Source organism: Pollicipes pollicipes, unplaced genomic scaffold (genome assembly GCF_011947565.3).
Source record: "Pollicipes pollicipes isolate AB1234 unplaced genomic scaffold, Ppol_2.1 Scaffold_7231;HRSCAF=8579_pilon_pilon_pilon, whole genome shotgun sequence".
NCBI lineage: Eukaryota > Metazoa > Arthropoda > Thecostraca > Pollicipedomorpha > Pollicipedidae > Pollicipes > Pollicipes pollicipes.
Genome location: NW_023597034.1, coordinates 41,958,991 through 41,972,720, shown reverse-complemented (window position 1 = coordinate 41,972,720; position 13,730 = coordinate 41,958,991). Strand labels below are relative to the sequence as shown.

At 57.2% G+C, this 13,730-nt stretch overlaps 1 protein-coding gene across 3 annotated transcripts in view; it reads left to right on the top strand.

Moving 5' to 3' along the window:
* Nucleotides 1-9,900, top strand: part of mew (multiple edematous wings) — a 59,130-nt gene extending 49,230 nt beyond the window's left edge. For 2 of the 3 annotated variants that reach the window (XM_037233166.1, XM_037233165.1), the window contains 9 exons: nt 472-582; nt 1,052-1,280; nt 1,499-1,733; nt 1,976-2,124; nt 3,715-3,953; nt 4,407-4,636; nt 5,283-7,087; nt 7,360-7,581; nt 8,164-9,900. In XM_037233166.1, the coding sequence (XP_037089061.1) occupies nt 472-582; nt 1,052-1,280; nt 1,499-1,733; nt 1,976-2,124; nt 3,715-3,953; nt 4,407-4,636; nt 5,283-7,087; nt 7,360-7,581; nt 8,164-8,352 (3,409 nt within the window). In that variant the 3' untranslated portion in view covers nt 8,353-9,900. The remainder of the gene's footprint in view (nt 1-471; nt 583-1,051; nt 1,281-1,498; nt 1,734-1,975; nt 2,125-3,714; nt 3,954-4,406; nt 4,637-5,282; nt 7,088-7,359; nt 7,582-8,163) is intronic. The other variant, XM_037233167.1, reaches the window with a different exon arrangement.
* The last annotated feature ends 3,830 nt before the right edge of the window (nt 9,901-13,730 follow it).

The following is a 13,730-nucleotide window of genomic DNA, read 5'->3' as shown; positions in this document are numbered from 1 at the left end:
GGTAGCTCTGTGGGCGCGAGAAGCGCGAGAAGCCTCAGTCGGGGCAAACGGGAGGGCCAGAGCCCTCGGCTGACTTGTGCAGGGAGGTGTTAGTGGAGTCACGAGTCGGCAACAGACCCGGTTTGGAGGCGATGTGTGCTGAGAAACGTGTCGTGATGTGCTGTAGCGCGTTTTTCATTTCTCCTCAATTTTCTTGTCCGGTGATTGACGGCCGACGTCACTGATTCGTAGCTCAGCATCTTTGGTAGTAAACGCCGCCACATGGGGCTGGCGAAAACGCGACGGACTCCCAGTGCGCAAACCCTGCTACCAGAGTTCAACAGACCGTGGACTGCTGGGCGTGGAATTGCGCTGCCGACTGGCTGTGAGCACCGCGTGGCGCTGTGGCCGCCACGGTCACGTTGTCATCGTCGTCGCCATGCCCGCCGGAGGGTGCCGTGACCGGCGCCTGACCTCTGGCCTCTCCCCCAGGGCGCGCCCGATCGTCGGCATCGTCACCAAGGTGCAGGGCTTGGCCCAGCTGGAGAGCATCGACCCGAGTACCACCGGGTGCGCCGCGCGGCCCGGCAGCGAGGAGAAATGGTGAGTGACGCGCATTGACGCGGGTGGGCCGGACGGTTGGCACGCCGATGTGGGGACCACTCAGGGAAAAGGGTTTAGGGGAAAGGGAAAAAGGGTGAAAAAGGGACGCAGAATGACCGCGGATGTCGGCGCGTCCTTAAGCCCAAATAGCAACAGCAAAAGGATGTCGCGTGGTTGAGGTATTGTGTACTCGCATCGGAATGCGTTCCTGAGTTTATTTTTTCTGTGAGTTGCCAATCTCTGCGGGCTGCCGTTCTGGTGTTCGTCTACTATTATGACTAAGTGGTCAGGAATATAAAGCGGACTTGGTTCACCCATGTGTACGGTGTTATATAATTGCACGGTGGTTTTTAATCTGCCTGTTGGCCACCCTACTGGAGACTTCCCCGTGACATAACATCAGACCGTGCACAGCCTCTGCGTATCAAATCCAGCCCAAACGCGGCATCTGACGGACGGCTGGTTGCAGCGTGCCGTTCCAGGCCTGCTTCAAGATGGAGTCGCTGGAGCAGCTGAAGACAACGGTGGACTTGGAGTACCGCCTGGAGGCGGAGACCTTCCAGCCAGGTCGGCACTACTCGCGGGTTCGGTTCCTGGACGGCCTGCCGCAGCGGAAGCACATCGTGGAGAAGACGCTTCCGCTGAGCGCCACCAACACGCGGCAGTTTATCTGTCAGGAGGAGGTCATGTTTGTCAATGTGAGTCGCTATTTCCTTGGTTGAGGAACAAGAAGTGCTCAGCTACTTTACCTCTATGCGAACTGATGGCTAAAGGCGCTAAAGGAGTTAAAGGGGTAATTACGACGTGGCGAGCTTAAAAAGGAGCGCCACTTGGCCGAGTAAACGGCGGATGTCGCAACGTGCCCGACTCCCCCACTCTGACTCCGGATATGGCTGACTCTGACTCTGTTTGGCAGAAACAAACACTTGACATCCAGACGCCAATCCCGATCAAGCTGACGTACTCGCTGAAGCAGCGCAAGCCGCGCCAGGCCTACCCGGGCGCCTCTCTCCCCGACATCGACAACTTCCCCATCCTGAACCAGCAGGAGGCCTCCAAGGTCTTCCTCGCGAAGTTCACCAAGAACTGCGGAAACGATGAGATCTGCCAGAGCGAGCTGCTGGTACAGCCTGAGTTCGACCTCCGCAAGGGTAAGAGGGCGGCTCGGGGTAGGTCTGTCTCTCCCGTTTGCGTGTCGCCGGCGGCCTTAGTATGAGCTGTGCCATCCGCAGGTCTGTGTTGGCCCGCGCCGCCTGCGGTGCTCTGCCTGACCCTAGGACCCTCTCTGACCTATGCGTAACCGCGCTGACCGCGGCTCCTGCCTTACCTGTGGGTGACCCTCGTTGACCGCGACCCCTGTGGGTTACCTCGCTGACTGTGACCCTGTCTGCAGACGACGAGGGCTTCGCGGTGCTGGTGCTAGGGCCTTCACAAGAGCTGCGCGTCAACGCTACCGTCATCAACCACGGAGAGCCGGCCTACGACGCCCGAATGTTCATCGGTCACCCGCCCCACATCAGCTTCATCGCCAAGGAGCCGCGGGTCAGTTGATGAGCCTGCCGAAAGCGTGCGCTCGCTGGTCTCTGTGGCCGAGATTGGCGTGGTGTTATGTTAGCGGGATGTTATGTCCATTCCAAGCGTAGTATAGGCCTGCGCGGTGCTGGCTCGGCGAACGCGATCGTGGACATACGCTTGCCCGCGCTGATCTTTGAGAGATAAGGTGGTTGGGTTTGGAGCGTGCGAGGCGTCCGTGCGGGAGGTCCGGGTTCGATCACTGACTGACGCGTTTTCTTCTGGGCGGATAAGATCGCCGTAGTTGCTGGTGCTCCACGAAAGGCTGCACGATGATGTGCGCCGCGCAGCCTTAAGAAAAGTTACTGGTATTTATTCTGTTGGAAATTGTACTGATGCTGCAAGCGCCATGTCAGGCTGCATCTGTCTAAAAAGTGGATTCAGCTTTCCCGTCCAGTTTTCAACGCTGAGTTCTCCTGTGACTTGTCCAGATGCTGTAATGTGCGCCAATGCGAAAAACAGGGCATACATTGGCACACAATGGAGAGTAAGATTGCCAGATATGTGGACACGCAAACATTGTACACCAACCATGCACAACCTTGCACGTCCCGTGTAGCATGTCACCAAGCCTCGGTAACAAATACCGCGCTCTAACCAAAACGTCCAACATCACTAACGTCGTCCCGTTTCCGTCCACCCCCGCTTCCACCCACGCGCGCGCCAGCAGTGGGACCAGTCCGAGCCGAGAACGATTCGCTATTGGCCGGTCTGTGACTTCGTAAGTGGCCGTGGCTGCGTCGCCGGCGGCGTTGACCTGAGGTCAGCCGGCGCCGGCGGTCGGGCATGCGGAGGTGGCGCCGACTGTTGCCAGGGCATGGAGGCTGCGATCAGTGGGCTTTGAAGGGGCGCCACAGTGCAACGCGCCGCGGCCGTGCCCTGCGCGCTCTCGTCACTTGGTCGATGGCGTTTTGAAGCAGGCGCGAGCCAGGCGGCACGGGAATGACTTGGTTGGCGCTGTAGGCTTTTGAAACGAGTTCGCGCGGGCTGAGATATTTGTGATTGGTTTTTGCCTCGGTTAGAATTCCGATGATTTGATGTTCTTGATTTGTATTCGCTGTGCTTTGGTGATCATAATACGATAGGTGTATGAGCCATTTGGTAATGCACTATGAATGCTTGGCATGAAAATATTTCCTTCATTGTCGCACATGACTATTTCTACCTGTCGGTCGCAACTATTACATAGATGCATTGCTATTTTTACAGACGTTAGTTTTGTAGGCCACTTCTTCGGCGATCTTTTCTGTATCTCTCTGCTTGTGGTGTTCTCTGTGCCTATCCATTTCCCAATAAATTTGTGCTGGTGTTACCGGTTGGAAAGCATCCCACTGGTCTCCAGGGGCCTGTTTTTGGTCTGCTCTTCCATCGACGTTTTTGAAATTATTCCAGCTCCAACGCAACGGTCTTTCGAGAACCCACGTGTCACAAAAGCCTCGTTGTTGTCCGCGCCAACAGCTGAGCCGTGTGTGCCCTACAGTAACACCTCCCCACCCTGGGCTCTGGCGTCGTCCGCGGCGCCGCTGCTAAGGCCGCTGCTAACGTCACCTCCCGTCACAGGACAACAACGTGGTGTGCAACACGCACGACTCCAAGACGGTCGTCTGCTACCTGGGCAACCCGGTGGAGCGGGGCCGGAGCGACATGGTGCTCCGCTTCGACGTCAGCCAAGTGGACGACGACGACGACCAGATCGAGCTGCGCTTCAGCACCAACACGACCTCTGAGCAGGTCAACCAGCAGGGCGAGGTGGACATCCGCGCCCGGGTCGCCAAGCGCAGCGAGGTCTCCGTCTCCGGGTGCGTGAGATGACCTTTGGCTGCGCGTTGGGCGTGCTGCCTTCCCGGCCGCCGGCTCGAGAGACGGTATCGCTGTCATGGCCATGATTGGGGCTGTATGCGTCACGGACTACCGGGGTGCTTTAGAGACGGGCGGTTTTGTTATCCAGATGATGAGAAGTGTACGCGGGAGTGTTGTGCGGCACGTGTGTATGTGCTGCGCACGTAGGTGGGGATTCGGACGCCGTGAAGTATATGACCTGACGTTGCCCTTTGTGTGATCTCAAATCCCCTGTTGTTATCCAACACCGTCTCTGATCTGTCACCTGATCCAACCTGCCTGTTGCTTAAATACCGATGCAATATCCAGCCACTTCATGCCCGTCCTTGAGGCGTTACCTGGCATTCCTCGCCTCCTCGCGACCTGGTTGCTCCCCGTCACGAGCCCTGACGCCGCCCCTGCCCGCAATCCAGGCGGGCCCAGCCGGAGCAGTCGTTCTACGGCGGCGAGGTGCGCGGCGAGGCGGCCATTCAGTACCTGGACGAGATCGGCAGCCCCGTGATGCACAAGTACGAGGTGTACAACGCCGGCCCGTCCACCGTCGAGTACGTGGACGTGCACATCGAGTGGCCGGCCCAGGTGCAGAGCGGCGGCGACCAGGGCAAGTGGCTGCTCTACATGACCAAGCCGCCGGTGGTGCAGGGTGAGTGGGCCGCGCGGGCGCCGTCGCCGGCCGCCGGCCGCCGGCCGACGGCCGACGGCCGACGGACCGGGGTGAGGGGCCCTCGGAGGGCTGCTGACGACTCTGGTGATGGCTGTGGGGTCGGGCGCGCCGCCGTCGTGCTGCGCTATCTGGTCAGAATGGAGTGAGGGATGACCGATTTAGTGAGAAATGCGCTGCTGAAGGTTATCTTGTATTAGCGATAGGCTTTTCTATCTCGGAGTAATTTATTGCAGAGCCATATTAAACGGGATCTAGTAGACCGAGTAAATGTATAATGTATGCATATAGCAAATGTAATGTACACAAGGCGATTAATTGAAAAGGATCAGATGCAAAGGTTTTTAGGTTTCGCATTAGCTGTATCGCATCGAAGCATACACTCACATGATTTGAACGTGGAATCAATATCCCAATGTTTCAGAAAACCGACCTTAAGCCTTCAGTTTGAGCTTGCCGCGTCCAGTGAGAACACGCAACCTTCCAACATCCAGTCCGTGACACGCCGCTGGGGGAGAGGCCCGTTCGCGCGCCGTGTGATTTACTGGCGCAGCCGTCGATGCTCGGCCCCATGCCGGGCGACCTCTGTGCGACCTGACCTGACCCTTTCACCCTTTCTGTGCGACAGGCGACGGCGAGTGCTTCCTGGATAAGGTGCACGTGAACCCGCTCAACCTGAAGCAGCGGCAGGAGGAGCCGTCTTTCGCCCCCGCCAGTGTATTCGGAGCGTACGTGGGCGGCTACCAGAGCTCGTCTTCCTCGTCCTCGTCAACCTCGATCTCTGGTGGCAGAGGATCGTCAGGTTCGCAGGGTGGCAGCTCGTCCTCCTCGTCGCAGAGCAGCAGTTCGTCCTCCTCGTCGCAGGGCGGCTCTTCCTCCATTTCCACCTCGTACAACCGCAGCAGCACGTCGAGCAGCTCGTTCAGCACCTCGTCGGGCGGCTCGTCCGGCGGCGACCACCACGACCGGGTGGTGGTCGAGGACACGACTGTGCGCAAGACTGACCTGAGCGGTGGCCTGAACGCGGTCGACTCGCGACGGCGCAAACCGGACGACGCGTACCGGCGCCGACGGCCGCTGGACCGCGACAGGCAGCAGGGCCGCGGCTCCACCTACGAGAGCAGTAGCAGCAGCAGCAGCAGCAGCTTCGGCGCTGGCGACGGCTCTCGGCGCACCTACGCTCGTGTTGACGGTGATAGGGAGGACGACTATGGCCAGGGCATTCGCGGCGGCGGCTATACGAGCTCAGAGCGGCGCACCTATCAGACCAGTCAGAGCGCAGGCGGCAGTGGAGCGGCGTCCGTTGACCGGAGGGGATACGGGACCGGCCAGAGCTCCGGTGGCGCGGCGGGAGGTGGCCGCTACAGCAGCAGCAGCGACGAGCTGGAGCGACGCTACGGCGCCGGCCAGGGCTTCCGCACGAGCACGCTTGATGTCGGAGGGGGCGGCGGCAGCGACAGCGGCCGAGGGGGCTTTGCTGGCTCACGTGGCGGTGGTGACGGCGGCGGCGGCAGAGGCGGCGGCGGAGGTCGCTACGACAGCAGCAGCGGCAGCAATGACGAGTTGGAGCGTCGCTACGGCGCCGGCCAGGGCTTCCGTACGAGCACGCTTGATGTCGGAGAGGGCGGCGATAGCGATGGCGGCCGAGGTGGCTTTAGCGGCTCACGTGGCGGCGGCGGTAGCGGTGGCGGCAGAGATAGCGGCGGAGGTCGCTACAGCAGCAGCAGCAGCAGCAGCAGCAGCAGCAGCAGCAGCAGCAGCAGCAGTAATGACGAGTTGGAGCGTCGCTACGGCGCCGGCCAGGGCTTCCGTACGAGCACGCTTGATGTCGGAGAGGGCGGAGGCAGCGATGGCGGCCGAGGTGGCTTTACCGGCTCACGAGGTGGCGGCGGTGGCGGCGGCGGCGGATTTTACGCGGCAGGCGGCGGCCGCCAGAGCGAGTACGGTGACGACCAGTACGACTCCGAGTACGACGGGCCGACTGGGCGGCCGCGACGCCCTGGCGGTCGCCGCCGCGGCTACTACCGCCGCCGGCGGCCGTTTGGCGGCGCTGCCGGTGCCGGCGGCAACCAGTCGTACTCGTTCCAGCGGCGGTACGAGTCGCGCCGGCCGTACCCGGGCATCACTGACCGGCCAACGGACGACCTGGAGGCGCGCCGCGACGAGCTGAGCGGGCGCCGCGTGGCCGGCGGCACGGAGCACGTGGAGCGCACGGACGGCGGCACGCGGCGCACGTACCAGGCGCACCGCCCGCTGAACGGCGGCTACGAGCGCGAGGAGCTGACCGAGGAGGAGCGACGCCTGAGGCGCGAGCAGGCGCGACGCACGCGTCGTGACGCCGGACGGCGCCGCGTCAGGCGCGAGCAGGAGATGGTGGTCATGCCGGAGGCTGTGAGGTCACCATCGGGAGAGGTGCACCAAGTCATCTTCATGGTGAGAAGGGAGAATGAGCCACGCGAGAGGTGGGCACTTTTGGGTCAGTCAGACTACTTAAGAGATGTTAGACACCAGATGTAAAATGCCGCACCTCACTCAAAAGTATACAAAAAATGTCAGCATTCTTGTATCAGCTGTATATCGGATGATGTATGTTGTTTTCTGCACGCAATTTTTCTGAGCCTCTGAGCCTCCACCAATTCTTCCGCTGCATAAGTTCACCAGGTCCGCTCAGCACCACTTACCAAGCACACGGATGCTGTCCGCAGGACTGCGAGCGCAACTCAGCGAAGTGCATCAAGTTCCGCTGCCGCATCCACAACCTCCCGGAGAAGCGGAACGCGCTGGTGTACGTGCAGGGCCGCATCTGGAACAGCACGCTGGTGGAGGACTACGCTGACGCCTCCTGGGTTTCAATCAAGTCCCGCGCCACGCTGGAGATGGACCCGTCCATCGAGAAGCTGCAGGATATCTCCGACGACGTGTTCGCGGTGAGTGCCGGCTGCTGGCGGTGATCACGCGGCCGCACGATCAGTGTCGATGAACGGGGCGGCAGCGATACCTTAGTGAAGAATGTGTGTTCGGGAGAGGCGGAAGTTGTGCTTATGAGATCCTTTGCCCGTGGTGTGACCTGTCTTTGGCATGCAGTGTGACCTAACTGTGAACGTTTTTGGTCCGCCATTTGAAAGCCCTTGCGTGGTTCAAGTCCTAGCCCGACCTGCACTGTACACTTGTCTTTTTTTAAGAAAACACAAGATACGTGACTGTGAACATTTTACGGGGTGCCGGTCATTGGGGCGGTCATATTAGCGGTTAAGCATCAGGACATGGCCAAAATTCGAACCTGGGCTCCACGCTGGAGCCGAAGACGCTAAGCGCTAGCCAATGACGCCCTCTATGGGCATCACCCTGTCACGGCTGTGTCATGCATTCTGTTTTATCTCCTTGCTAATGCTGCGCGCGGGCAGGCCTGGCTGCCGGTGCGGTCTGTGCCGCTCTGCCGGCGAGTCTGTGTGACCCCGCCGAGCCGTCCGCGGCCCTGGCCTGACGTGCCGCACCATCCCTCTGCTCAGGCCGAGACGCTCGCGTACCCGGACCTGCCGCGCGAGGCCGAGGGCGGCGGCGTGCCCATCTGGGTGATCATCGTGTCCGTGCTGGCCGGCCTCCTGCTGCTGGCGCTCGTCGTGCTCATCCTCTGGAAGCTGGGCTTCTTCAAGCGGCGGCGACCCGACCCGACACTCAAGTCCAACATCAGCCGCTAGTCGCCGCCGCTAGCGGTCCTTGTGCTCGCCGCGGTGGCTGCCATCGATAGATCGAGTGCCGTCCACGAGCCCCGCGGTCGCGCTGACGCCATGCCCGCCTGCGGGACCGGACAGCGCACCCAAACCGGACAGCGCACCCGGAGTGGACAGCGCACCCGGAGTGGACAGCGTTCCTCGGTGGAGTGAGCTCTCCGAACCCCGACGGGTTGCGTCGTGTCGTGCCATGAGTGTGCGTGAGTGAACGCGGCACGCCGTGCCAAAGGACGGATTTCGGACGGCGACGTGGGCGGCGCGGGCCTGAGGCGCCGGGGGAGAGGGACGCTGCTCAACGGCGCGCAGACGGTCGGTCCCCTCGCGCGGGCGCCTGCGTCGGCTCGGTGTGAAATGTGGGACGGGTGGCTGGTGGGCGCGCCCCGCCTGCCGTGTCGGCTGTCGATGTGATGGCGGAAAGTGAGGGTGGTCAAATCTGCCGCCCCTCTCCGACTGACGTGTCTGTTTCTATTTGTGAAAGGTCATTATTGCGCTACAGCTTGAAGAGCTAGAATGGCGTGCGCTAGTTAATGTTCTCTTCGGGCAGCTAGAGGTAGGTGTGGAGCGTTTTGTACGTGGGAGTCATCCCTTCTTCCGGCTGGCTTACTGGTCTGCATCACACGTTCTTCCGCCGAGCCTTCTTCCACTTGAAACGCGTGGCTATTTCAGCCAACATTTATATTGCAACCAATGGTGCTTGTCGCATCTAGTTTTTAGCTCTCGAGTGTGTGCATTGGATTTTACTTGACGACGTTGACGGGTCTCCCGTCGATGGGAGCCTTGACGTCCATGACAGGTTTCACTTCTGCCCTCGCCAGACACTCTACACACGGCTTACCCACGCGTACACTCTCATCGACTTTGTCGCCTTGATTTCCAAGTCGCTCATTTTCATCCCGGCATTTCCGCCACCGATGAAGCGCTGCCGGAGGTGTTCTTCGTGCGGCACCACGGCCGGAGTTGTTATGCGGATGCATGGGAGGCGCGTGCCGCGGCCACGTCCTGCGGCAGTCTCTGTAGCTCGGGGCCCCGGCCAGCCGCGTAAGGTCGGGCCACACCGCCGGGCCCAGCGTCCTAATACTGTGATATTAACCTAGGACCGTCAGGCGGGCGGCCGCGCGGTGGGCCGCCGGCGGCGCGCGACGCGGCGTCGAGTCAGCGCCGCGCTCCCGCCAGACTCTCTCCCCACTCCTGAAAGTGTGCTCCTGCGCCGATCCGCGCCGCCGGCGCCGTCCGGTGCCCAGGTCGCCAGAGGGTAGCCGTCTGCCGCGTCCCGGCGGCTCCAGCCCCGCCGCTCTGCCGCGGGGCCCGCCGCGCGCCCGCCCGCCAGATAGTCTCGAGCGTGCGCGCGTGAAAGAGTAGCGGGACGCGTCCAGCTGTGCGCGCCTCGCCGTGTGGAGGCTCTGCCGCGCGCAGGCCTGCCGACTGCACTGCCTCGCTGCGTTCGTCGCGTCCCGTCAGGCGATGCATGTGGTGCAAGATGTGCGCGGTTTCTCGACTAATAGAGCACTGACCGATGCTGTTGTTTTCATGGTGATCGGGTTAGACCGCCGTTGCTGATCGCAGGCGAGTCGCTCCGGTTGGTGCACGACGTTAGGTTGCGAGCTACGCCGGAGGGCACAGTGCCACTGGGACGCGCCCGAGGCTGGGTGACGTCACCCGTCCGAGGCTATGTGACGTCACCCGCTCATTGCGGGCGCCGGCGGGACGCGATGGCGGACGATCATTTCGCGCCACAGCCAGGTCGTTTGGCGCCATGAGCTCAGTCCGACGGCTTGTATGGGCCGGCCTCGTTGACGTTCGAAGTGCGAAATGGCACTGACGCTCGACGCCAAGTGGCGCTGTTTCCAGCGCTTCTGACCATTGCGGTGCGCTGAGACGTTCTACGTCTACGTCTGGGCCAATGGCGCAGCCAGGGTTTTGTTTTTGAAGATATGTCTGGAGCTCGGTGACAGCGCAGGTCGGGCCTGCCTTATGATGTTGGTGAGCGTACATGACCGCGGTATGCATGCTCACGCCATGCCAGGGCTGTGGTCTTGGGTTTGATTACGAATTACAGCACCGCGTCTTGCGAGCTGACCTATCCAGGAGAACTTATTGAAGTAGACCTTGACGTGACGCGAGGAATACGAGGAACGTCACGCATGGCATGGATATTTGAGAAAGGCTAGTTGACGTCACCAAAATAATAACCTTAAGTTAGGAAAGCTTGTTCTTGAGGTGCATGGCTTGAGGCCCACAGGGCAAGTGAGTCGCGTCGTCCGTATCTCCACACACGGACAAATCGCTTGCGTTTGTTTAAAGATTACGCTTCATGTCTTATCTAGTGCATGGCTATGCATTTTGCGAATACCATTACTTGGTTTGAATTTTCTTTAAAAAAGTTTACCATCATTGGCAGTACCAGTTTCACAATATGACATTCTTCGCATAGAGTGATGACTGGTTCTTTAAAACGGGACAACGTGATAAATGGTTATCTTTCGGAAGCAATTATCAGTTACGATGTGAGTGTCAACAACTGAAAGACCCGGGCGTTAGATGGCCATGGAATATACCGCCGGCGCTCTTCGTTTTGCAAAGACTCAGTGGACTCTTTTCCAACCGAAGGCACTCAGGGCAGGTGTGTTACTTATAAGATCAGTTTTGGGGCTCAGCCAGTAAAGTTGGCCGACGCCAGATAAAGAAAAAAAGCTGGCCCATCATTTCCCGGGCTTTGCTGTATGCTGTCCTTCACGCAGAGAAATCGTCCATAGTTACTAGTGTGACTGTCTTTTCACGCCTCGATGCATCTGTGTCAATAGGTATAGGCTTCATTAGCTTAATCCTGTAACGGTAGTGGTTGGGTGTTGAGATTAAACTTCTATAGGTTTACTAGCTTTTACTTTACATTTTTCGTTACGCCTCTTGTCTTCTGCCTAAACGTGTTGAGTCCAAGACCAATTTTCGTACCAGAAATGTCAAATTGGCTACCAATTACCAAGGCCACAGTCAGCGTGGTGATGGGTTCGGCCGTCCGCACCCGCAACAAAACTTCGATCTCCAGTAATTGTTTTATCCATGTTCTCCTGTGTCCTAGCCCACTCGTTAAAACATATTTGGCGTGTTACGCGTCACGCAAAATTATGCAAGACGCTGCAAAGGCTACATAAGTATTAGTCGCGAGTTTCTGTGATCGGATTCTGGAGCCTTTCATGACAAATTAGTAACCCATACTGTTATTGACACCAGTGTCATTTGCCTACGCACCATTAACATAATCATGACGTGATACAACGGTGTTGCTTGTTTCATATACTCATGCAAGACCAATGACCTGCGAGTTTTCCTCTTCAGTGCAACTGAAGTTTTACTGTGTTCTTGGCCTTGAGAGATGTTGTTTATTGAAGAAGCCTATGCTTGCTTAAAACTCTGCAGCACTAATGGAACATGTTAGGCCATTCAAACATCCTGGAAACTGAATGCCGGTGGTTGCAGATATAGGGGCAAGTAAGTAATAGGTGTAACTTTCCGTTCTAATATGCATTCGCCGGTCTTTATGAACTATACTGATTAAGGGTTGTCATAACGTACTCAATTCATTGTGTCACACCTTTCACATCGGGTGTGCGAGTCATTGTTGGAATTGAAATTTACAACGGTGGTGGAATACTTGGCAAATTTAACCAACTAAACCATGCGCAATCAGTTAGCTGTAAGCACAAGTAGCACTAATCCAACCAGAATTATGTAGCTTTTAGGTGTTTGGTAGCTAGACTGTGGCAAAATCAACCCTACTCGAGACGAAACCATGCGTTGCTTCTGTCCCTATCGTTATATGAACATGAATCGCAGACACGATAGCTTTACGGGTCGAAACACTCACACCGTCCGGGGTAAATGCCCCGAGACCGAGGCGAAATGTATGTGTGGTAGTGTGGTGTCCATCCCGCGCTTCGTGGCTCATCGCGCCGGTGACACCTTCCATCATTTGTCCATATCCGTTGGTAGCTGTTTACTATTCCGCTTCAGGATATTGCTCGCTTTTCCGTGAATGGTGCCCGCAAATTGACAAGCATCTGTAATCCCTGATGACATACTCATTTCCTTAAATGTCTCAGGCATCCTATGCTTTGTTGCGATGCATTCGCGTTTTGACATGATATTTAGGTGCACCATTTCAACAGCTCGATGCTCACAAGACTTTTATAATTCGTGGAATAAAACATAGTAATGACATATAGCTTTTCGTAAATTGTCAACACCAAACTCTTTTATTGGGTGTCACCATAATGTTATTGCATGGGTTATGATTTAATTCCAAGATAAATTCTCACCCAGATTCCCCTTAACACGCGCTCGGGTGGGGATCAAATTACCCCCCCCCCCCACACAGCGAAGTTTTTTTCAGGAAGGACGCGGCGCGGCCGCGCCGAACTTTGCTTAGCTGTATATAATTTAGTAGCGGGTCTTTTTATCTAAGAAATAGATGCGCCTTGACAGGCCACTGACCTGTCAGGTCAAAGTCAGGCTATAGCCCTCAGCAAAAGACATTTCTAGGGAATCGTTCAACGTGATGAAACAACGGAGTGCTAGCAATCCCAGTGATCTAGGTTCTGGCATGAAGGTCAGAACAAGGTTAAAGCTAACCTGCATTTTTAATCAGGAGCTTGGGTTTGTGAGGTAGTGTTTGGCGCTCAATTCGAATGTGTTAATAACAGGGACCGAAACAGACTTGTTCCATGGATCTTTGAAAGGTCAGAGTAGGCCACTTGCCTAAAATGACCCAGATCAACAGTTTTTTTGTTAGGAACACACCGCCTGGCGTAATCTCTGACACTTATTCAAATGGCAAAATAGGAGCAATTTCGTAGGTATTTGGTCATATTGACCTCACAAAGGCCAAACAAGATCAATGACCTGATTGAACTTCTGCCTAGAGCAGGCATTTAGCTTCACGACGGTTGCATGAGGAGTCCTAGGGGCAGTTGAGAAACCAATCTGGAGTTTGACATTGTCTGACGTTTTTTGACCTCAAGGTCATCTAGGAGCCTCATATTTTGACACAAGTGAGACCACGTATAGGGGAAGCTACCCTGCGAATTTGGCGTCTAGTTAAGTCAGTTTTTTATATGTGAACGGGTCAATTGACCCTCACCCGAGAGAAAGGTATATAGTCAGCCGGCCGCCCGGGCGCGTGCTTAGGAAACACAATCCTTGATGCCGTTCCTCGAGCCAGGCGTAAATAGTTTGATCTAAGAGCGCTTTTCCTGAAATGCTACTAACGCAGCACTAATGACCGGATGTATATAATGTGAAAAATTGCTTTCGTTGATTAAAAATTATATTGACACCCAGATTTTCGAGTT